We start from the raw sequence: 25,179 nt of genomic DNA on the forward strand, positions 1-25,179 counted from the left end.
AAAGCACTGACCACTGAGGAACTGGCCAGGTCTTCCAGTCTTTCCTCAAACACAGGATCCTCTGGAGACCTCGGAGGCTGATGGTGGCTTTCTAAAGATGATTTTTTTTTCTTTTTTCCCCCTCCATGTCTGGGTTTAATTGTTTGCAGAATGCCCCACAAAGAAGGGATTTGCGGATACTTCCCTGTGCAGAGGACAGTGCGCAAGCACGGATGGCGACATGATTTCCTTTAAATAAAAGCTACCCACAGAGGCCCGCAAGGCCGGGAGGGGCGGTCCTGTGGGGCGGGGGGCGGATGGGAATCCCCAGGACATAGGAGTGCCCCCCCCCCATGGAGGCGTTGAATGCAGTGTCAGTGGTCATGATCAGAAGGGTTTCATCCTAGAGACAAACCCGGTGCTACCATCATCTGGCGGGCGGGATGGGGGTGGGGGACGTTGGAATTTTCTGGAAGGTCAATGATCGGTAACCATGAGGGGCCTCCGCGGCCCTGGGGCCCCGTGTCTGGGCTGCGGGACCCCTAGAGGCCCTCCTGCAGCTCAAGGGACAGGACCAGCACGAAGGCGATGCCCCTGCCCCTGAAGACATTGGACCAGGCGCCCTTGAAGGCCTTGGCGCTCTCAGCCCTGAGGACCTGCCACCGGCCCTCAATAGTGCGCATGTGCAGGATGCCGGCTCCTTGGCGCCCGACTGCAGCGTCCTCCTTCACTGCCCGGGGCCAAAGGGGTAGGAATCCAGGCCCGCCACGGCGTCACGGACCGGGGATCGTCCAGCTGGTGAGGATGTGGGTGTTCTTGGGGTAGGGGGGCCTGGCTTTGGCCATGGTGTACACCCCAAAGTAGGCTGCCTGGTAGCTGATGATGATGCCTTGCGTGGAGAAGCTGAAACCCTGGTACCAGCCCCGGATGCCGTCCGACTTGCTGATCTGCACCAGGCAGGCTCTCAGGCCCTTGAACTTCCGCTCAGCGCCCGATGGCCCCACGTCGGCCACCAGCCGGGTCCGGGTGAAATCCAGGGGCAGAGGAAGCAGAGGGAGGTGGCCAGCCAAGTACCTCCAGGACTGGGTGTGCTTGTCCGCGCCCCCCAGGGTGACCTGCTTATCCTTATCCTTGAAGGCGAAGTTGTGTGCTTGGGTGGGGAGGTAGCGGATGGCAGATGGTGTTGGCCATGTCGCCCCTCCAGAAAGACAGTGCGCCCTGCTCCTCGGGGATGGACACGATGCAGTCCACATACTGCTTGTCGGCCGTGATCTGCTGTCTGGCATGTTGCACCTGCAACAGTGGCTTGACCTGCTCGATAGGAGCCACGGCTGTCTTGGAGGAGATGGCGGTGGAGGAAGTCCTTGGTGAAGGAGATGGCCTGAGGGCAGGAATCTGAGTGGAGGCGCAGAGAGGAGCTGGGAGTGTGGGTGCCTCTGGCTCAGCAGCTGTAGCCATCCCCCCGACCAAAAGGCTAAAGATGATTTATTGAGCTTCATTTACTGTAAATGTCCGAGGCTCTTCATTATCTCAAATATTATTGCATTTGTTCCATATCCTGTCCCATTGTTGTGAATTTTGGCGAGATCCTCTGAAATTCTGTGAGTGCTTATCATCAATTCTGCCTCTGTGTATGTCCTTTTCTTCTGGGGTACTATCATTGTGGTGAGTATACTAAAGTACCTTACAGATACACCCTTAAGCAAAAGTGTCAGCCACTGGACATTTTATTTGCATTCAGTTATGGAAAATTCCTCTGGTACAGAGGTACCCAACGGAAGGTAGCCTGAGGATCAAGTTAATCTGTGAGCCTTCCTTCAGAGAAGGTCAAGTCCGTCCACAGGGCCTACAGTTCAGCCATGACCCCACTTTCTGATCGTGGTTGTCGAAACCAACCACAGTGACTATCGTCAGCTTCCTGGTCAAAGCACATGCTAAACTGTGGGTTCCACCCCAGTAGGTGGCCTGTGGGAGGCAGCATATCGATGATTCTCTTTCATCATTGATGTTTCTATCTCTCTCTCCCTCTCTCAAACCTCTCTGAAATCAATAAAAACATTTTGAAATGTATTTTTAAAATCAATAAGATGTAAACAAAACCTTAAAGAAATATTTAAAACTTGCCATTTCCCAATTCTTTTACTATTTTATTATAAACTGTAAATCTGGTGCACAAAATGCATGCACGAGTAGCGTCCCCAGACCTGGCCAGTAATTAGGGCTGATCCGGGCCTTCCGGCTGCCAGCCGGGCCCTTCCTTTTGGCTGTGAGCAGGGCCTTCCTTCATTCCACGCCGCCCCTTGGTGGTCAGCGCATGTCATATTGAGTGATCAATCACCAAGTCAAACTCCTGTGGGGACAACTTGCATACTAGGCTTATATATAGAGAGAGACTAGAGGCCCATTGCAGGAAGATTCCTGCAAGAATAGGGCTTCCTGCAGCTGGAGCGAAGCAGAGAAGGGACCGAAACCCACTGAGGCAGGCTTCACTCCCGCCTTGTTTCCCTGGAGCCTCCGCCGCTTGGCTCTGTTACTGTCTCCACCGCCTCTACTTTGCTCTCTTCTGCAGTGCTTCACTTCCTTCTACATTGTCTTCAGTCTTCGCTCCCAGCCGGTATATGCAAATTAACCGCTATCTTGGTAGGGTTAATTTCCATGTCGTCATTCTGATTGGCTGGTGGGTGTAGCAAATGTACAGTCAATTAACATCTTTGTCTTTTATTATTCTAGATGTTCTTGTGGATACTGATTGCTACCTTATCAATATGTTGGGAATAAAATATGATGATTTGCTACTGAAATATCTTATCATATCCTTGTTCAGTACCATCATTTTGGCAGTTTGAAACTAACCACAATGAAAGGATTTACATGAGGGAAGTTAACAAAGATTATAAACCTAGACTTCACTTAATGTATTATTGAATGCTTATTCTTAGAAAAGAGTGGAGGAGAATGTTAACAATGCATATAAAACCTGTAAGTATATGGTACATGTGGATTCAAATTGTACATAAGTTAAAAATTGAGAATAACATCTTGCTTACAATATTCAAAACCCATAGTTCCATACAGGAAGAAGTCATTCAGTTATTGAGGAATCAGTGACAGTCAAATATATATCTTAGATTGTCAATTGTCCTCATATTGGTTAAAATAATAATTTATTTTAAAAATAGGCAAATTTCTGAGCCATCATCTTAACAAAGGAGATAAAGACAACGAAAATAAATGTATGAAAAACTTTTCACCATCAAAAATTCTTAGGAAATGTAATGAAAGCAAAAACAAGTTCATATATAGACAATTCCAGACCTACTCTTTAAAAAGATTAACCATTGCATGTCCTTGCAGGGTTGAACAAAAACTGGAATTTTTATATGCTGGGCATGGGTGGGAAGGCAAAGTGCATGACAATTTTAAATCACAGTTCTGCATATGTTAAAATGTGAAACATTCACCTATACTGCAACAGTTTTAGTTGAATGGATATCTATAAAGATAACTGAATGAAAATATTCCAAACAGATTTATTTATAACTAGAGGCCTGGTGCACAAAACTTTGTGCTCTTGGTGGGCGGGTTGTCCCTCAGCCTGGCCTGCACACTCTCCAATCTGGGACCCATGGAAGGATGTCCTACTGCCGGTTTACAGGGATCAGGCCTAAACTGGTGGTTGGACATCCCCCTGACAATCTGGGACTGCTGGCTTCTAACCACTCACCTGCTTGCCTGCCTGATTGCCCCTAACCACTCTGCCTGCCAGCCTGCTTGTCCCCAACTCCCCCCCCCCCCACCACTGACAGCCTACTTGCCCCCAAATGACTCCCTGCCAGCCTGATCACCTCCAACTGCCCCCTGTACCAGTGTCCTCACCCCCACTACCCCCCCCACCAGCCTGCTCACCCCCAACTGCCTCCCTGCTGGCCTGCTCACTCCAAATGGCTCCATCTCGTATTTCATTTGTGTCCTTTCCACCCCTAAGTTAATGTCGTGTCCTTAATATGTGGTTATCAGATGTCTCTCTAACTGAGCTTGGAAACCTTTCACGTTTCTCTTTCCTTTCCTTTCATCTAAGGATAACTGAGCTCTGTGGTTTGTGCAGGACCAAAGGCCCTGGGAGTACAATGTTGAGCCCTCTGAACACATTTTATTCTTTATTGTATTATTTGATTCCTGTGGCTGAATTAAACACGAAAGTAGAAGAAAATATACCCTTAGATATAGAATCTGAGTCATTACCCAGAGATTTCTGTGGGAGATGACACTAAGAAATGAGACACATGTGTTTATTGGTCAGTTTCCTCAACTATGGACCAAAGGTAGATCCTGCCCCTTGCATCCTTTGGAGGTTGGATATGATGCATCCAGAGGGATTAACTGGAAGCTCTGAGAGTAAGATCAGAAGTCAACAGACACTTGTTTCCTTTACCCAAACAGAGTTAGAAGAACACAACTCCAGTTATCATGACAGCAGCAAGGGCCATGCCTTTGGGAGGAGGAGCAGGGAATCAGGGCTTCTTCCTTGTTCCTTCCCCACCCTCCCGCCCTCCCACCCTGCACTGGTCCAGCTGCTATCATTAGTGTGGATCCACTCAACTCAAGCTCTGGCCCCGCCCATGTCACAGGGAGGAGCATGCACAGTTTCTTGCAGACACAGAAGCAGCTGTGGAGTAGGGAGGTGGTGGTTTTTCCCCTGAGCAGTTGCTGAAGTCCTTGTTAAAGTCTCCACTCCAGAGCCTGCGAGTCCGAATCCTGGGAGGCTACCCATGGAGGCACCACATTCCTTTCAGTAGAAACTGAAGATTGATTGGAACCTGCCTGATGAGGGAAAGGATCAGGAGGTCTGCCTTGCACCTCCGGAGCCCTGGGCCGGCTGGGACCCCACGCAGGGTGGTTACCCCACGATCGCCGTGCCCCACCTGAGCCACACACCACGTGTGGCCTCACTTGGGGGCGGGGGTGGTGGCACCCACTTTCCCTCCCTGCCTACAGTATGCAAATTAGCCGCCATTATGTTGGTGGTTAATTTGAATATCGCTCTGATTAGCCAATGGGAGGTGTAGAAAAGGTACAGTCAATTACCATGGTTGTCTATTATTAGATAGGACACCCCAAACCTGGAAATAACCAATTTTATAAGCAGATCAATAGCTGAAGTAGTTATTCATAGAATGCAATACTAATCAGAAACAAAACAAATTCAATATTCACATAGCATTTGTGTTGAATCTCAAAATATCTGTGTAGCCCAGGCTGGTTTGGCTCACTGGATAGACGAGCATCGGCCTGTGAACTGAAGGATCCAAAGTCCAATTCCAGTCAAGGGCACATGCCTGGGTTGAAGCCTTGATCCCCAGTATGGAGCAAGCAGGAGGCACCTGATCAATGATTCTCTCTCATCATTGATGTCTATCTCTTTCCCTCTCTTTCCCTCCCCCGTCCCCACCTTCCTCTCTGATAAGAAATAAACTATATTTTTAAAATATATCTGTGTAGCATTATGAACAACGGTGCTTGTTAAAAAGTACACACTATATCGCACATACTAAACTATGAAGAATATAAACTAATCTAATGTAAATGATGGAAAAGTAATGATTGCATGAAAGACTGGGAAAGCCGGAAAGAGGGATTATAAAAGGGCAGGAGGAAAATGAAGAGTGTGGGAAATGTAGACTTAGAGTTGTTGTATGGAAAATAATAACTAACAAATAAAAAATACAGGAATAAACTCTGCTTTCACCTTGTGCCACAGTTGGATGGGTGTCATCCAGTGAACTAAAAGGTTCCTGGTTGAACTCTAGGTCAGTCCGCAGACACAACTGGGTCCTCATTAAGGGGTGTGTGGAGAAAGCTCATGGATGTTTATCTCTCTCCCCCCATGCCTTCCTCTCTTTCTAAGCAAAATAAAACAAAGTTATTTTAAAAATATGTTTTAAAAAGAACAAGAGCTGTGTTTTGTGTACTCACAACTGAAAGCCTACTTTTGGCACACCTTGAATATAGTTACAGAGATTATTTCACGTGTGATGGCTTCACAGAGTTAGTGCACTTTCTTGCACGTCAGTTTCTATATCCTGGGAGAAACATCATTGCCTCAGTGGCAGCAAATATTGGCAGGCAGTGAAGACTGCTGCCATGGAATCAACAACAATGCTGACTGGTGAAAAAAGACATCCTGGGACTGATTACAGGATTATCCTTCCTTTAGCTTTGAGTTCTTACATATTGAGAAATGACTTTGTGGTGAACACCTTACAGGGACCAAGGGAATCCACAAATCCATTCAATTATTTTACCTGCCAATGACTTCAGCTACAGGAAACACTTTTGGATGTGCTGAGAATGTGTGTACAAAAAGGTCACACAGGAGACAGGCCCAGGAACATTTGTGGATTCATGCTCAGAAGAGACAATTTGCATATAATTTACTGCAGTCTCTCTCATCACTATGAATACAGTGTTTCTGTGTCAATGGTAGGTTAACCTCAGAGACTTACAATAAAAGTCACAAGACGATGAAATTTTGAACTTCATGGCACTTGGCTTCTTTGTAGTATGTGGGGAGGAGGTCCCCTAAACATTGACAAGAATGAAGTAATACAAACTGTGAACAAAGAACATAATTCATATTGTTCACAGAATGACGGCAAAGGTCTCATCTTCTGGGTGACCACTGACTGCACGCATAACCAAGGTACCAGGATATAAATTAAGACCACAAAGGTATGCAGTCTTTCTTTCAACACCTTAGGAAGCAATGCAAAATAAGCCAGTTTTGGATGAAAAATGATTTTCTGCCATCGTGTTCTCCTTCCCAAAGCACTGAAGGTTTGACGTCCACACAATATTGCTTCACATCTACCTGGTGACAGATCACAACAGTGCTTCCAAAACATTACAGGCAGTGAATAGAATCATCACAATTAAAGGTACAACAGGAAAAAGAATGTTACTGAAATGTCATATTTCATAATCAGCGATGTTCAGATAGGTGAAATAGAACCCAAGACAATCATCACAGCATAATGTGAGAACCACAACTACCTGCAAGAGGTATCACTTCTTTTCTGAGGATGGCTATTCTGGAAAAACACTGGACAAGGCCCATTCCCTAGTCAGACAGAAAGGAATGAAGATCCTGCCAAGAGGTCAGAGTATTTAGAATTGATTCAAGCAAAAAAAGCACAGTGTGATTGTGACTGATTCACACTGTTCAGGTGAGCCAGGTAGTAGAGGTGAAATCACTTCAGCCACAATCACACACAGTGACATCAATCGGATAGGAGGCCTGGGCAGAATGGCAACTTCAAGTAGCTCCTTAAAGCCTCACTTGTACCTGAAACTGAGGAGGAATCTAGCAGAGTGTCTGTCCTGATAAAAAGGGATCATATTACGGCAACTGTGTACCATAGAGTCTCCTTCATGGTTGTTATTCTGAGTAAGATTAAGGAAACATTCCCCTTACATTTAAGGCTTTTCTCTTGTGTGAACGGTCAGGTGTCTCATGAGGCCATATTTTCAGCTAAAAGATCTCCCACAATCTGTACACTCATTAGGCTTTCCCCAGTGTGAACATGTTTGTGGATAAGGAGCTGACTATTTTGGCTAAAGCATTTCCCACATTCACGACACACATAAGGTTTTTCTCCAGTGTGAACTCTCTTGTGGATAAGGAGCTGCGTATTATCCCTAAAAGACTTCCCACATTCACCACATTCATAAGGTTTTTCTCCAGTGTGAACTCTCTTGTGGATAAAGAGGTGACTATTTTGCCTAAAAGACTTTCCGCATTCACTACATTCATAAGGTTTTTCTCCAGTGTGAACTCTCTTGTGGATAAGGAGCAGGCTACTAACCCTAAAAGACTTTCCACATTCACCACATTCATAAGGTTTTTCTCCAGTGTGAACTCGCTTGTGGATAAGAAGAGAATAATTGCAGTTAAAAGCTTTCCCACATTCACTACACACATGAGGCTTTTCTCCAGTGTGAACTCTCTTGTGGATAAGGAGATGACTATTATCCCGAAAAGACTTCCCACATTCACCACATTCATAAGGTTTTTCTCCAGTGTGAACTCTCCTGTGGATAAGGAGGTGACTGTTTTGCCTAAAAGACTTCCCACATTCACTACATTCATAAGGTTTTTCTCCAGTGTGAACTCTCTTGTGGATAAGGAGCTGAGTATTTAGTCTAAAAGACTTCCCACATTCACGACACACATAAGGTTTTTCTCCAGTGTGAACTCTCTTGTGGATAAAGAGCTGCGTATTATCCCTAAAAGACTTCCCACATTCACCACATAAATAAGGTTTTTCTCCAGCGTGAACTATCTTGTGGATAAGAAGGTGACTATTTTGCCTAAAAGACTTTCCGCATTCATTACATTCATAAGGTTTTTCTCCAGAGTGAACTCTTTTGTGGATAAGCAGCAGGCTACTAACCCTAAAAGACTTTCCACATTAACCACATTCATAAGGTTTTTCTCAAGTGTGAACTCTCTTGTGGATAACAAGATAATAATTGGAGTTAAAAGCTTTCCCACATTCACTACACACATGAGGCTTTCCTCCAGTGTGAACACTCTTCAGGATAAGGAGCTTACTGTTATCCCTAAAAGACTTCCCACATTCACCACATTCATAAGGTTTTTCTCCAGTGTGAACTGTCCTGTGGATAAGTAGGTGACTATTTTGCCTAAAAGTCTTCCCACATTCACTACATTCATAAGGTTTTTCTCCAGTGTGAACTCTCTTGTGGATAAGGAGCTGAGTATTTAGTCTAAAAGACTTCCCACATTCACGACACACATAAGGTTTTTCTCCAGTGTGAACTCTCCTGTGGATAAGGAGGTGACTATTTTGCCTAAAAGTCTTCCCACATTCACTACATTCATAAGGTTTTTCTCCTGTATGAACTCTCTTGTGTGTAAGAAGGGAACTATTGCGGGTAAAAGCTTTCCCACATTCACAACACTCATAAGGCTTTTCTCCAGTGTGAATTCTCTGATGTCGAATGATCTTGGAACTTTCACTGAAGGACTTCCCAGAATCTGTGTACTCATACCGCTTTCCTCCAGAGTGAACTCTTTTATGTCGAATGAGGCTAAAGATTCCTCCATAATTTTTCCTACATTTGCCACACTCTCCAGAACACACATCCTGACATCCAACAACTTTCAAGTTGTGGCTAGCAGCGTTTTCACATTCACTCCACTGGTGAAGACTTTTTCCACTGAAAAATTCTTGTGAAATCTCTCTGCCACAGTGTAGCTCCTCAGTGTTATGAGTTGCCTGGTGCTGGAGAAGCTCTGAGGAAGTTTGAAAATGTTCCTCAACCGCCCTGTAGGTTGAAGTCAGCTCTGATAAGTAAAAGCTGCAGCTGGTCGCAAATGAGGCCTTATCCGTGGCTTCTTTCCAGGATATCTTTTCCCTGGCATGCCTCTGTTGCTGGTGAGTGTTTTCACTGGAACAGACCTCTCTCACAAATGCCTCACTTATGAAGCCTTTGTGCTCCAAGTGTGCTGCTTGTAACTCATTCAGGTGCAAAATATCTTTTAACACCGAGAAACACTGCTTACATGGATGGTTATTCTGGGTTGCTGGAGCTGTCTTAGAATCCCTGACCTGTGACTCTCCTTCTATATATACATTCTGAGAAGCCCAGGTCTCCTCATCATCCTTTTTATGCCAACAATCTGAAAACAGAAAAAGGGTGAGGAAATGAATGTTGATTTTAGTGACAGAGGGAAGTTGTATTACAAAAGTGTTTTGGACAGGACACCTCGGCTTCATGCAATTTTCTGAAAAGAGATGTTCATGAAGGTTTATAATAGGCTTCAGCGAAGTTCTGGGCCTGGGAAGATCATAAAGGAAGGAAGACCACACCAGGAATATGACAAAAAAATGGCAAACACAACATTGAAGAGAGGTAAGACTTCCAGCCCTTCCTTACGCTAACAGTGCTTAGTAGGGCTTGTCTGCAGGTGACACAGACAAGCTCTGCAGAATTTTGTTTATATCTTATTCCAAAAAAAATTCAATAAACGAGTAGCCGTTTTTTGAGGACTACTTAAGTATGTATGTAAACCTCATAACACATGTGCAGCTCAAAGTTGATGAATACTGCAGAGGCAACAGTGCAGACGAGCAGGTGATAGCAAAATGCCACAGAAGTGAACATGACTGAATGCTAGGAAGTTATATGTGAAAGGACATGTCAGAAAGTGTAATGTAGTTAAAAGGAAAGGTAAAAATGAGGTGTAGGCAGCAGCACCTCCATCTGAGCAGTGATGAAATCTAGCTGATTCCTGGTATAATTTGAAAAGAGTCCTTGTGTCACACGTTCTCCTGGTTTCCACTCAGCTGGGCCAGGCCTCCACTAAAACCATCCTACATGTTTACCCTGTAAAAAAAAAACTAGGATTCTCCCTGTACCACTTTCTCAACAAATACATAAAACCGAAATATTCCAAGTGTTAATGAAAGATGACAGAGGGTACCATCCAACCCAGGTTTAGAGCAAATCCACTAGGAATAGTTTTGAGGGAAGGTAATATGACAAACACCAATTGAAGGAGGGTCTTACAAGAACAGCCCATGGTTCATGTAAGTAAAGAACATAATCAGGAACAGGCAGTCACCCAGAACCTTTATCTGGAGGAAAGGTGCAGAAGTAGAAGCCATGGATCTAGACATAGTCACTCTCCCAGTTAGATAAACAGCAGGTGGGACCCATTAAGCTGTCTGTAAGACGACTGGCTCCTAGAGGCATCCTGAAGTTTCTGTGGAAAATAATGTTAAAGAAGATTGTGGAATTTATTTCTCAGGGCTCTCCACACAGCTCAGAACTGGCATCTATAGCACATTTCACATGAGGTTGAGGAAAATTTGCAGAGCCCAAGGTCTGGCTGCAGCAGAGAGAAAGATACAGGTGGAATATAAAGAGGAGATGCCATCACCTCAGTCTATTAGGAGAGATGTGAGGGTCTTACCTACAGATGATACAAGTGCAAATACTTCCAGCATCACTTTGCAGTACAGAAGTCTCTGTGCCTCATCAAGGATTCCCCACTCCTCTGGAGAGAAGGCAATGGCCACATCCTCAAAGTTCATATCCTGTCATAATGGGGACAGTTTAGTCCATTATCAGCTTCTCCCAAGGATTTTGCATTGATCATACACCACAACTTCCATATCCATCTGCTCCCTAGACTTCTGACTACAAAGAAGATATAAGGCCTTTGTTTCATCAAAGACACTCACTCCTTATATTCCTACTGATACAGTGTCTTCCCACGACAATAAGGGCAATGAGCATATAGATCCTACCTGCTCTCCACTAAAAACATGTTGTCCGCACTGCGTCTTTCTATACAGTGGGAGTCATGAACATAGAGTACGGAGAGATGATGTCCATAATGAGATTGTGGGTGATTTGACACTGTTCTTGTAATGCAATAACCTTGTTGTTCCTTAGATTTTCATTCCAAGACCCTGAACATTTTGGCCTCACACTTTACCCGTGTGACACCAATCTTAGGGTGCTGAGCCATCACTTTGCACTTCCTGCTGCACATAAATCTTTGCACCACACTTCTCTCACACAGCTTCATTCCTAGAGGCATAATGCCAATGGTAACACGAATACATCGTAACTTGGACCATTTTTCTTAATCATCTTCTTTTGCAATACTCCAATTCACCCCTTCAGTAATGTATTTCTCTCTTACCCTTCACTCTTCCCAACGCCAGCCAAGATGACACTGATGTATGCTCTCTCATTCCTATTGCTAACTGTGACTGCCTTCCACAACAAAACCAGGTTGCACATATATTTCACCTAATCTCTGGACCAAGAAAGTACCACTGCAATAGACCCTCTTTTCAGGAATTAATCTGAAATTAACCATATCACATTATCCAGATATCACCAAAAATGAACTCCACCTTCATTCCCTCTTATGTTGATTTCAGTGGCCCTGCAGCCATGAATGCACATGCCGTATCCAAGTACACATTACTCTTTCTACCATAATTCTCTCAATCCTACACTCCCACAATCCCAGCACCAATAGTCATCTCCCTGACTTCCTACTCATTACTCAGTAAGTGTGGTTTGGTTAACGCCTGGAAAATTCAAACTCAATTAAGTTCTACAACAACATCATAGTCCACACTCAATGAGGCGCCTTCAGTCTTTCCGTCCACAATCAATGAGGAGCCTTCAGTGCTTCTATGAAAACCTCCCTCCCTGATTGTTTTTCTCCTTCAACCTCACCTATTGAGAACCACATCAAATCTCAGATATCCAGAGCCCACCTCTTCTGGTGCTGAAGTTGATGTCCCTTCACAGGTCACAGCCATCAGCACTCAGGTCCTATCACCTGTGGCCCTCTCTCCCAGGTCCAGTGTGTCTCACATATGACCACTCATTCCCGTATGTAAATTAGTCAGACTACTGACCACACCAAAGCTCTCAACACAATCGCGGTGTGTGATTCACAAGTAAAGTTGCAATAGCTGCATTCTCACTTTGTTTTAATTGCTCTTTGTCTCCAATTAAACAGGAAAAAAAAAGTTTTTAAAAAGATGATCTACAACACTACCCTGCTCACTATACCTCGACTTTAAAGAAGTTTTCAACCTGAACTTCTCCTCAGAGTACCAGATGCTCATGAAGTAATCTCTGAAATATCACACACCAAAACAGATAAAAAATAAGTTTGGTATCCTCAATGAACATTACACTTCTACTCTGAATATCTGCATCTCAGTTGATGGTGCTTCCATACCTGCAGCTCCAAATGCAAACCTTCAAGTCATCCCTGGCTCTTACCTCTCTCTCATCCTGAAAATTAGAAAATCCACTTCGCTGCACATAAAACACAAACCCAGAATCCAACAGCTTATTTCACCGCCACAGTCACCAGCATGGGCCACTAAGCATCATGCTCACCACAGCAACCTCTTTCCTAGACTTTCTACCACCTCCCTCACAGCCATTTGTTTTGTTATTCTTAAGCCACCCGAAGTCTAATGAAACCTGGGTCAGATCACCTGCCTCCGCTGCTCGAAATCTTCCATTACTCCCATCACCTGCAGAACAGACGCCAAAGGTATCACAAGCTCCTCTAGACCTCACTCCTGTCCCATTGTTACCAGTTCCTATTTTAAAAAAATGGACACAAGCCCCAGCAGATTTGCTCAGTGGATAGAGTACCAGCCTGTGAACTGAAGGGTCTCGGGTTTGATTCTCGTCAGGGGCACATGCCAGGCTTGTGGGCTTGATCCCCAGTGGGGGGCGTGCAGGAGTCAGCCCACCAGTGATTCTCTGTGATCATTCTGGTTTCTATTTCTGCTTTTCTCTTTCTTTCAGGAATCAATAAAAACTTTTTTTTTAAAGGACGCCGGTTGGTTCCTGAATGAGCTCAGTCTTCACTCTAAGCCTTTGCACATAAAGGAACCTATGACTGGAAGGTCTACTAACAACTGATTCCACTTTTTGCCAAAAACAGGGACCATTTCAGACAAACTTAGACATGTACTTAGAATTCTGGGCTTGGTGTCTCATCAAGGTCCCCAGATATAAGGGCCAGAAGAGAGGCCAGACAATCCCAGGATAACACTATCTCAGAAGTTGTAAGACTGTGAGGCCCTTATATCAGTTCCACAAAACAGCATCCTTAAACCACCCTGCATTTGCAGGAATCTGTGTTCGGAGAAAGATCTGTTCAGACTCTGGCCACCAACCCCAGGATCTATGGGCTCAGACTGCTCAGTACTGTTTCCCAGTCAATAGGCCCATGCGTCCTGGAGATGACAACATTACTTCAAGACTCAGTCTTCAGTGCACACTCTTGCCAGTTACCTTATCTTTTATAGGACTTCTGCCTCCTGTCCCCAACTGCTATCATCTATCTTCTAGTCTGTTCCTCTTTTGAGCTGCTTTCGGAAAAGTTTAAAGAACTATCTCACACAGTGTCCCTCTTTTGGTCAGGACCATTCATATCCCCAGTTTCCTGAGAATGAAAGTAAACAACTCGTGCCAAACCCTGCCTCATTTTCTCTGTTCCTTTAGACACAAAACAAGCACTGGGTTTCCCAAATTCTCCCGGTTCGGTCACACCATCACGTCCTCTCATGGAGGTATTGCAGCCTATGAACCTCTTTTCCCCATCACACCTTTTGTCACATGGGCAAGGATGTGACCTGTTCTCCAGGGACCAGGAGTTCATAGGACTGTCCCTGTCCTCTCCAGGGATGTCCCGTTCCCTATTCCTAAAAGGGATAATTATGGTCCTAAGAGTTCTTCCCCTCAGCGTTGCCTCATATTCATCCATATTCATCAGAAAATGAATTAGGCTTCATGGAAGGCTGCTTTCTCAGGAAGGCACAGCTGCGACCTGTAAGGACTGAGTGTGTGGACACTGATGATTCGGGAAGTATCTAGTTCTCTTTCTTTGGGAGCTAGAGTTCTAGTGGAGGACATCCCAAAAACAATGGGGCAGGGTTGGTACAACAGGTGATAAGACAGAAACGTGAAGTGAGGGGGGTCACTATAGTCTCCCAGAAAAACCCTGGGAAGAGGTGGTAGGGCCAGGATAAGTGCATACGGGGCATATCTTCTCTGAGCACAGTTCTGCATATATAAAACATTCACCTACACTTCAACAGTTTGGTAAGTAAAACATACATCTATATAAAGAACATTTACCAGAATCATCTGATCTCAGTGGAAGTCTGTCTTCATTCACGTAAGAGGCTACTAGAATGAAGACCAGGAATCTCAGAATAAACCCACACAATTTGTGTTATCGTCATGATCCCCTCATTGCTTTCATTTAAGTACAAAAATCCCCAATGCTTTTTGAATAAAATAATCTGTTCTTTTCTTAAGTTAGGTTAGTGTTTGAGTGATAAATATTAACTTACCTGTGAGAGAAGGTGATTCTGAGGGATTGCAACATAACTTTGGAAACTGGAGAGTGTAGAGCCCATGGTGTAGTAGAAACTGCTTTCCCTAGAGATACCCTGTTTCTATTGTCTAAAAACACTAAGTAGGAAGCATGAATCGGCCAACTAGCAGTCTTTCTGTTTTCTGCCCCCACCCCCAGACCCTACAATTCTTTTTCCATTTAGTTCTAGAGAGAGTTGAATGGTAGAAGTAGGTGGAGAGAGAGAAAGAGAGAGAGGGAGAGAAACATCCTCAAGAGAGAGACACATCAATGGCTTGCCTCCCTTATGTGCCCTGACATGGCCCTGTTATTCAACCTGAAACTGAGGTCTTTGCCCTTGACCGTAATGGAACCAGAGACCATTCTCTCGTAAGCCAAAGCTCTAACCAATGAGTAAACTGGCCAGGTCTTGCAGTCTTACTTAAAAAACAGGAATGCAATAGCGGCATCTTGGAGGCTGATTTTGGCTTTCTAAATATGATTTATTGAGCCTGATTTATTGTGAATGTCTGAGGCTGTTCATTATCTCAAATTTTGTCTCTTTTATTCCATGACCTGTCCCATTGTTGTGAATTTTGGGTAGATCCTCTGAACTTCTGTGGATGCCTCTGTGTAAGCCATTTTTTTCTGGGGTACTATCATTGTGGTGTGTATACTAAACAACCTTACAGATACACCTTGAAGCAAAAGTGACAGCAACTGGACTTTTTATTTGTATTCAGTTCTGAAAAGTTCCCTCTGGTACAGAGGTACCCATCAGAAGGCAGTCTGGGCCTCAAGGCAAACTGTGAGGCCTCCTGCAGTGAAGGACAAGACCGTCCACAGTGTCCACAGTTCAGCCATGACCCCACTTTCTCATCCGGGTTGTCAAAACCCACCACAGTGACTATCGTCAGCTTCCTGGTCAAAGCACATGCTGAACGGTGGGTTCCACCCCAGTCAGTGGTCTGTGGGAGGCAGCCTATCAATGATTCTCTCTCATCATTGATATTTCTATGTCTCTCTCTTTCCCTAACCTCTCTGAAATCAATAAAATCATTTTGAAATGTATTTTTAAAATCAATAACATGTAAACAAAACTATAAAGAAATATTTACCACCTGCATTTCCCAATTAATTTACTATTTTATTATAAACTGGAGGCCTGGTGCAAAAAATGCATGCATGAGTAGCGTCCCAAACCTTGGCAGCGGTCAGTGCTGATCGGTGCCTGCAGGCTGCCAGCCGGGGGACTTCCTTCATTCCATGCTGGCCTCTGGTGGTCAGCACATGTCATATGAGTGACCAGTCTCCCAGTCAAACTCTTGTGGGGACAATTTGCATATTAGGCTTTTAGATATATAGATGTTTTTGCGGATACCGACTGCTACTTTATCATATGTGGGAAATAAAATACGATGATTTGCCTACTGAAATATCTTATCATATCCTTGTTCATGGCCATCATTTCGGCATTTTGAAACTAATCACAAAGAGGGTATTTACATGAGGGAAGTCAACAAAGATCACAAACCTAGACTTCACTTAACGTGTTACTGAATGCTTATACTTAAAAAATGTGGTGGAGAATGTGAACAATGCATATAAAACCTGTAAGTATATGATACATGTGCATTTAAACTGTACATAGGTTAAAAATGGAGAAAAACATTTTCCTTACAGTATTCAAAACCCATAGTTCCATAAAGCAAGAAGTCATTCAGTTATGGAGGAATGAGTGAAATTCAAACATATGTCTTAGATTGTGAACTCTCCGGATATTGGTTAAAATAATAAGTAATTTTAAAATTAGGCAAATTTATAAGCCAACATCTCAAGAGAGGAGATAAGGAAAATGAAAGTAAATGTATGAAAAAATGTTCACCACCAAAAACTCTTCGGAAATGAAATGAAAGCAAAAGCAAGTTCATATATAGATAATTCGAGACCTACTATTTAAAAAGATTAACCACTGCCTGTCCTTGCAGGGTTGAACAAAACTGGAATTTTAATATGCTAGGTATGGGTGGGAAGGCAAGGTGCATGACAATTTTAAATCACAGTTCTGCATATGTTAAAATGTGAAATATCCACCTACACTACAATAGTCTGATTAGTTGAATGCATATCTATAAAGATAACTGAATGCAAATATTGCAAACAGATTGATTTATAATACCCCAAACCTGGAAATAACCAATTTTATCGACAGATCAATAGATGAGGTAGTTTTTCATAGAATACAATACTAATCAAGAACAAAACAAATTCAATATTCACATAAGCTTTTGTGTTGAATCTCAAAATATCTGTGTAGCCCTGGCTGGTTTGGCTCAGTGAATAGAGAAACAGAAAGAGATAACAAATACTCTCATGTGTACAGCCAGACAGCACAAAGTAGCTTTCGCTTCACACAGACTCTCATCTTATATTCATACACCAGACAGTCCGAGTTTTTGACTTCCACCAATTCCTGACTAATTGCCTAAGGGAGCTCTATGGTTTCCCGGGAGGTGATCAAGCTCCGCTTCCACTCGCTTGGAGTGGGCCTAATTGATAGGTGGTCGAAGAAGACGACTGACCCTAACCCATTTTGACAAAGACAAAGACAACAAAGAACAAAGACAAAACAAACTAGACAAATGCAACCGAAGGTTGCCCAGAACCTGCAGCTCGCTCCTTGAAGTCATGAAAATTTTTCAAAAAACATTGCAGCGGTGTGCACACAGAAGCAGATGACTTTTTGACAACAAACACCAAGATAACAAACACCAGACAGACAAACCTGGTGCAGTCTAAAGCAGAAAAAACCAGACACCCTGGCCACCATGGTGGCCGCGAGTCTGGACCATGAGTACCGCTGCATTCAGCCCTCTATAAGGGTCCTTCTATGGGCCGTCCCAATTCCTGTTTAACGACTGGTCTTCCTTACCTCTCTCGAGAGTCCAGGTGGCTCGGATTCCGAATTGAAAGTTTTGGGTGGAGTCTCCTCCGCCTCCCTGGAACCCGGAACGGAGACTGGAGGCCTCCTTGGTAGTCCTTCCCTACAGGGATGTGGGTGGGTTATCTCGGTGGGACCTCTAAAAGTTATGGGTTCACTCAGCGAGACAGACCACCGACTCAGAATTTAAATTTAAGAGCCTTTATTAAGCTGGCCAGCTGGCTACAGTTACAGCACCCTGTCAAAGCAATGGCTGAACTGCAGCCCCGAATTCAATGGCCAGCGACTAGAGTTACACCCTGCTGGAGCAGAGGCCGAACTGCAGCCCAGACTACAAGAATTACAGCATTTTTATTTGCAAAAACCACAAAGTTACAAAGCCTTGTTTACATAATTACTTCTCGACACAGTATAGCATCATACAGTGACTACCTTCCTATCTATGTGTTCTAGGAACAGAGAGTACAGAGTGCGGGGAAGGGGCCAAGAGACCATATCTCAAGGCCTGGCCTGATGTCAGTACCTTCCTATCAATGTGTTTTAGGAACAGGCAGCACAGCGCACCCCTTCTGGCCAAAGGGCCAGACATGCAGCCCAGTACAGTGAGGGTTTGCACTGAAACAGATGTCTCCAACACGTGCATCACTACAGAATGCTTTCTGCTTAAAATATGCTACATCTGACTCAGTCAGGTGCAAAATATGTTGTAACACAGAGAAACTCTGCTTACACAGAAGGGTCTTATGGGTGACTGGAGCTGTCTTAGAAGCCCTGACCTGTGACTCTCCTTGTATAGATACACTTTGACCAGAACAGGCCTCCTTATCACCCATGTTGTGCCAACAACCTGAAAAGTGAGAAAGGGTGAGGAAATGAATGTTTAATGTGGTGACAGGGGGAATTCCCATTGCAAAGGTGTGTTACACATCACAGTTGGTACATGCAATTCTCTGAAAATCAGAGATGTGCAGGAAGGATTAATAAGAGGCTCTTGAAACTTTCTGGGCTAATGAAGATCACAAAACAGAAAGGACTCGCCAGATATACGACACAAAATATGGCAAGCACCACATGGATTAGAAATGGAGCTCCGGCTAATCCTTCAACGAACAGCATTCAGCAGGGCATGTTGACTGGAAAAGCGGGTAAGCTGAGCAAGAGGTTGGCTCCCTCTTACTCCAAGTAACATTCAATAAAGGAGTAGCTGGTTTCGAGGACTAATGACCACATATGTGCACCACATAACACATGTGCACGTCAATGTTGCAGATGATTGCAGAGGCACCAGTGAAGAAAAACAGGTGATGAAGAGGTGAGCAGTCATCACTGGGCCAGAGCTACACAACTTGCTATAGTATTCAGGGAAGAGAATATTACAAACAATTTAAGGAAAGCCTTAAAAGAACAGTCATAGTTCATGTAAGTGAAGACCATAACATGACCCAGGTTGCCACAAAGAACCGTTACCCAGAGAAAGAGTACAGAAGTTGAAGCCATGCATATGGACACTGTCAGCCTCCCATGAAGAGAAAGTGCAAGCTGGGACCTATGAAGTTCACTGCAAGACTCCTGACTCTCTGTTTCCTCTACTTTTGAGGAAATAGATGTTAGGGATGTTCATGGAGTCCTTTGTTCAGGGCTCTCCATCCAGCTCATCCCTGGCAGCCACAGCACATTTGACAAGGCAGTGGGGAAAATTAAAATTAGCACAGGCCATGTTCCCACTGTGGGAGAGAGAAAGCTCTGCCTGAGGAATAAAGGAAGAGAGGTCATCACCTCAGGACACTGGGAGAACATCAAGGTCTTACCTACAGATGACACAAGTGCAAACACTTCCAGCATCACATCATAGTACAGAAGTCTCTGAGCCTCATCAAGGAGCCCCCATTCCTCCTGAGAGAAGACAATGGCCACATCCTCAAAGTTCATATCCCGTCATAATGGGGACAGTACAGCCCAAGATCAGCTTCACTCCTAAGATTCTTAGTCTGTCATACTCCCCACCCTCCACATCCATCTGCTCTGTCCACTCCACACATCAGAGAAAATACCAGGCCTTCATCCCATGAAAGCCATTGTCTTCTTATATTCCTACTGACATTTTGTCTTCCCACTATAATAAAGGCAGATAAGACACCTGAGCTATGGACTCCTGTGTACACCACACTGACTTTTATCAGCAGAGTGGGTGTCAAAACCACAGGTTAAAGAGAAATGCTGGCCATAAAGACAGTGTGAGTGATTTGATACTACTGGTCTTTCAGGCAATACCCTCATATTGTTTCTGAAAGACACCAAATACATGGCATCACACTGCACCCTCTTAACCTCTAGCCCAAGGTACTGCGGCCATAGCTTTACACTTCCTGTTGCACAGAATTCTTTCAACAACACTTCCCTCACACAGCTTCATTCTCAGAAGCACAACTTCAAAGGTAATGCAGATTTACTGTGGTGAGGACAAATTACTTCCTAATCACTTTTTTCCAAAATTATAGTTCACCACATCCATAATCTCTTACCCCTTACCCTTCTCCCTTACCTACTCCAGTCGAGATTTTGAAGCCTGGGTAATACTGGTGTAGGCTATCTCATTCCTATCAACCTGTGTGTCACCCCCAACAACAAAAGGCAGGTGGTTATTTAAATGGCAACGAAGCTCTGTACCTAGAATGTAGCACCAAAACACCGCTCAATACAGGCAATCATCCTAAAATTCGCTGTATTGAATCATCCAGTCACCAGCAGAAATGGACTCTCTCGTCATTCACTCTTATGTCAATGTAAGGGTGCTGTGGCCATCAATTAACATTCCCTCTTCAAGTGCACATCACTCTTTTCCACTAGTGGCTTACACCTGCCCTCCTTCAGCCCCAGCCCCCACTGTTCTCTCCTTGGCATCTGAGTTAACTCAGCATTTGTTGTCCAGAGAATGCTTGCCAACATCTCTCACTTAACCGACACTCAAGTCCCACACCCGAAGGAGTTCTGACCATGCCCAGTGAGTTTCACAGATGACCACTCAAGCCTCTAAGCTAATCCACAAGACTGTCTGCAACTCTCCAAAACCAGGCCACACCAAGGGTCACAACAAAATCCTGGTGAGTATTTGGAGAAGTTAATATGTACCAGTCCCAGTCTCACTTTGTTTGAATAACTCTTCAGCCTCTAAATAATATCCGGTCCATTCTCTTTTAAAGGCCTTGGCCACTGCAAAATGATTACCTCTCCCCCACACTCTACATGACAACTTCTATCTCTCTGCTGTGTCGTGATACCCACCTTCCACAGTGGCCCCAGCTGGAAAGCTAGATCTCAGGCTCACACTGTCCCTTCTGAGCTACTACTACTGATACCAACCTGACCATGATTTCCTATATATTTTTTTAAATATATTTTTATTGATTTCAGAGAGGGAGAGGCAGCGAGAGATAGAAACATCAATGATGAGAGAGAATCACTGATTGGCTGCCTCCTGCATGCTCTCTACTTGGGATCAAGCCTGCAACCTGGCCATGTGCCCTTGACCAGAATCGAACCTGGGAGCCTTCAGTCCACAGGCCGATGCTCCATCCACTGAGCTAGACTGGCCAGGGCTCCTATATTAAAGTGATCTACGGTCCTGGCTGATGGGTCTCGGTTGAGTATAGACCAGTGATGGCGAACCTATGACAAGCGTGTCAGAGGTGACTGGCGAACTCATTTTTTTGGTTGATTTTTCTTTGTTAAATGGCACTTAAATATATAAAATAAATATCAAAAATATAAATCTTTGTTTTACTATGGTTGCAAAGACCAAAATATTTCTATATGTGACATATTTCTATATGTGACACGGCAGCAGAGATAAATTAGGGTTTTCAAAATGCTGACACGCTGAGCTCAAAAGGTTCGCCATCACTGTTATAGACCCATGCAATGGTGAAGTCACATGCCTTGGTTGTAGGCTAGATCCACAATAGGGATTGTGAAGGCTGCAACCAATCCTTGTTTCTTGCTTATCCGTGTTTCTCTGTCCCTCTCCCTCTCCCTTCCTTTCTATATCTAAAACTTACATATATATATATATATATATATATATATATATATATATATATATAAATATATATGTTTATTTAAGTAACTGCGGGTTCCTAAATCAGCTCACTCTTCACTATAAGCCTTTGCACAATCTGTACCCAATGCCCTGCAGGACCTACCACTCAGTACACTGGTTGCTAAATACAAGGTCCACTACATGAAACCCTCCCTAGTCATGACCTTAGGAGTCTGGGCTTAGTGTCTGTTCAAAGTCCCCAGGTCCAAGGGATACAAGAGCAGCGGGACAGCCCCAGGACACAACTATCTCAGAGGCCACAAGAGTGTGAAGCCCTGAAATTATCTTCACCGTCCAGTACACCCAACTTGTTCTGCATTCGTAGGAATTCATGTAAAGAAAATGGTCTGTTGAGAGCCTGGCAAACACCGCCAGGATCTATGAGCTCAGGCTGCTCAGTACCCTTGCCCAGCCCAGAGGCAAGGTGCCCTCCAGATGCCGGTGTTATCTCAGGGCTCAGTCCTCAGTGCTCACTCTTGCCAGTTACCTGACCATTTATAGGACTTCACCTTCCTGTCCTCTGTCTTCTAGTCTGTCCTTCCTCTGAGCAATGTCAGGAAAAGTTAGAATCTTACCCCACAAAATGTCCCTCCTTTTTTCACAACCATCTATGCTCCCAGCGCTCTGAGAGCGAAAGTAAACCTCCTCGTGCAAAACCCACACCTCATCTCTTTGTTGCCTTTAGACACAAAACAAGCCCGGGTTTTCCTAATCCTCCTGCCTCAGCCCCACCACCATGTCCTTAGAAGGTGGCACTGCAGCCTGTGGCCCTCATCCCCCATCACACCCTGTGCCACCCAGGAGAGACTCACTGTTCTGGATGCGGCTTCCTGGGCGGCGGGACCTGAGAGGCGCCGGTCCCCAAGGCTGGGGGGTTAAACGGGGTCAGGCTGCGGGAACGCTGTGGACAGAGAGGAGTCCCGGAGGGACGGAGGCCCCAATCCCGGCCTGTTGGTGCCCAACCAGCCTCAGACACACCCCGCACAGCAAGGACGCTGCCTCCTAGGCCTCCTCCTACTCACGTCCAGTGGCCTGAAGCCTGTGAGTCCTTGAACTGAAGAGGTCAAAATGCCCGCCAGGAGGAGGAAGGTGGAAGTCCCGCCCTAACCGGATGCACTGACACCAAAGCACCCGTAAGCTCCGCCCACGTGGGCCCATTCCTTTCTGGGTAATGTAGTTTTCTCCAACGCCAAGGGGAGGGCTAGCATCCAGGCCAATGACCCTAGTGAATAAAGGTAATGTGGTTCAGCAAGTGGCCCTGGGGAAGGACAAGATGGGACCAGAGGCCTGGTTAACTGGAACAGACGGGCAGATCTCGCAGGACTGGGGCGTGGGGAGGACTGGGAGAGATCCCCCAAAGAATATATGCACAGGGGAAAATGGGAGACATCTTTAAACTAGCCACAATAAATACATTGTTTTTTCAATTTTTAAATAATATAGCGCAGCTGGTGTGACTCAATGGTTGAGCGGCAACCTATGATCCAGGAGGTCATGATTCGATTCCTGGTCAGGGAATATACATGGGCTGTAGGTTCAATTCTCAGTTAGGATAAAGGTACGTGCAGGAGGCAGCTAATCAGTGATTCTCTCTCATCATTGATGTTTTTATCTCTCCTTCTCCCTCCCTTTCTATAAAATTAATAAAATTATATTTTTAAAGTGTAATCATATATGCGTAGCCCAAGGACAGAGACAATAATGTGGTTAGGGCCTAGAAGCAGTGGGGGCAGGGTAGAGGGAGGCAAATGGGATGGAGATGGGGGAAATTGCGAACATCTGTAATAGAGTCAATAATCAATAATAAAAAGAATAGATTGCCACATGGTATGGTTCGGTGCTTGGACGTGGACCCATGAACCATGAGATCACTGGTTTGATTCCAGGTTAGGCACATGCCCAGGTTGGAGAGCTCATCCCGGCAGGGTGCATGCATGAGGCAACTGATCAATGATTCTCTCTCATCATTGATGTTTCTCCATCTCCCTCACTCTTCAAAAAAGCAATAAAAATATTTAAAAAATAATAGTGTTAAGATTGATTTGATTCAACAACACCAAAGTGAAGAGGCACTTTTCATCTAATTCACTGCAATCTTTCACTCTCACTATGAATGCAATGTTTCTGTCATACTGGTGGTTATATTTAAACCTCAGAGTCATACAAAAAATGACACCAGAGCCCAGTTGATAGAGCATCACCCTGCAGACTGAAGGGTCCCAGGTTCAATTCTGGTCAGGGGCACAGGCCCGGATTGCAGGTTTGATCCCCAGTAGGGGGCATGCAGGAGGCAGCCAAACAATGATTCTCTCCCATCATTAATGCTCCTATCTCTCTATCCTTCTCAAGATCTCTCTGAAATCAATTAAAAAATAGATATAAAGAATGACACCAATGTATGAAATTTCATACATCACAGGACATGTCTCCTTTACTGTATGTGGGGAACAATTCCCATAAACATTGTTGAGAATTATTTAATACTTATTGTGACCAGACACTATAATTAATATTGTGCACAGAAACACCTCAGCTGGGTGGGTATCATCCAGTGCATTGAAACATCCTGGTTCAATTCCAGGTCGGTGAAAAGCCACACCTGTGGCCCCAGTAGGGAGTGTGCAGGAGGCAGCTCATGTATTTTTATCTATATATCTCCCCCTTCCCACCTCTTTTCCTAAAAAAAAATAAAATAAAGGTATTTTTTAAAAGCACAAGTGCTGCGATTTGTGTACTCACAACTCAAAGACACCTTATGCCACACCTTGAATATAGTGACAGATAAAATTATTTCACCTGTGATGTTTCACAGCTTTATCTGTAGGTAAAGGCTCAGAAATAACACACGTTAGAAAAGTGTGCTTTCTTGCATAGCAGTGCTCATTTCCTGGGAGGAACAGCTTTGCCTCAGTGGCAGAAAATGTTGGCAAGCAGTGAAGACTACTGCCATGGAATTCATAGGAATCCCACAAGAGAGAGTGTGGATTTATGTTCAGAAGAGACACTTTCCATATAACTTACTGCAGTCTCTCTCATCACTATGAATACGGTGTTTCTGTCTCAATGGTAGGTTAACCTCAGAGTCTTACAACAAATGCCACAAGACTATGAAATTTCCTACTTCATGGCACTTGGCTTCTTTGCAGTACGTGGGGAGGAGTTCCCCTAAACATTGATAAGATTTAAGTAATACATACTGTGAACAAAGAACATAATTCATAT

At 44.4% G+C, this 25,179-nt stretch overlaps 1 protein-coding gene and 1 pseudogene across 1 annotated transcript in view; both read right to left on the reverse strand.

Annotated features, from left to right (window-relative positions):
• Positions 1-521: 521 nt before the first annotated feature.
• On the reverse strand, positions 522-1,912 carry LOC132223049 (ADP/ATP translocase 3-like; annotated as a pseudogene).
• A 5,653-nt stretch (positions 1,913-7,565) lies between these two features.
• Positions 7,566-25,179, reverse strand: part of LOC132223050 (zinc finger protein ZFP2-like) — a gene marked incomplete at its 3' end in the record, with an annotated part of 72,924 nt that continues 55,310 nt past the window's right edge. Inside the window, exons 3-4 of the mRNA XM_059678424.1 lie at positions 8,568-9,053; positions 7,566-8,249 (exon numbers count right to left, since the gene is read on the reverse strand). Of these exons, the coding sequence (XP_059534407.1) occupies positions 7,566-8,249; positions 8,568-9,053 (1,170 nt within the window). The remainder of the gene's footprint in view (positions 8,250-8,567; positions 9,054-25,179) is intronic.

The sequence above is a fragment of the Myotis daubentonii genome, chromosome 21, assembly GCF_963259705.1.
Source record: "Myotis daubentonii chromosome 21, mMyoDau2.1, whole genome shotgun sequence".
NCBI lineage: Eukaryota > Metazoa > Chordata > Mammalia > Chiroptera > Vespertilionidae > Myotis > Myotis daubentonii.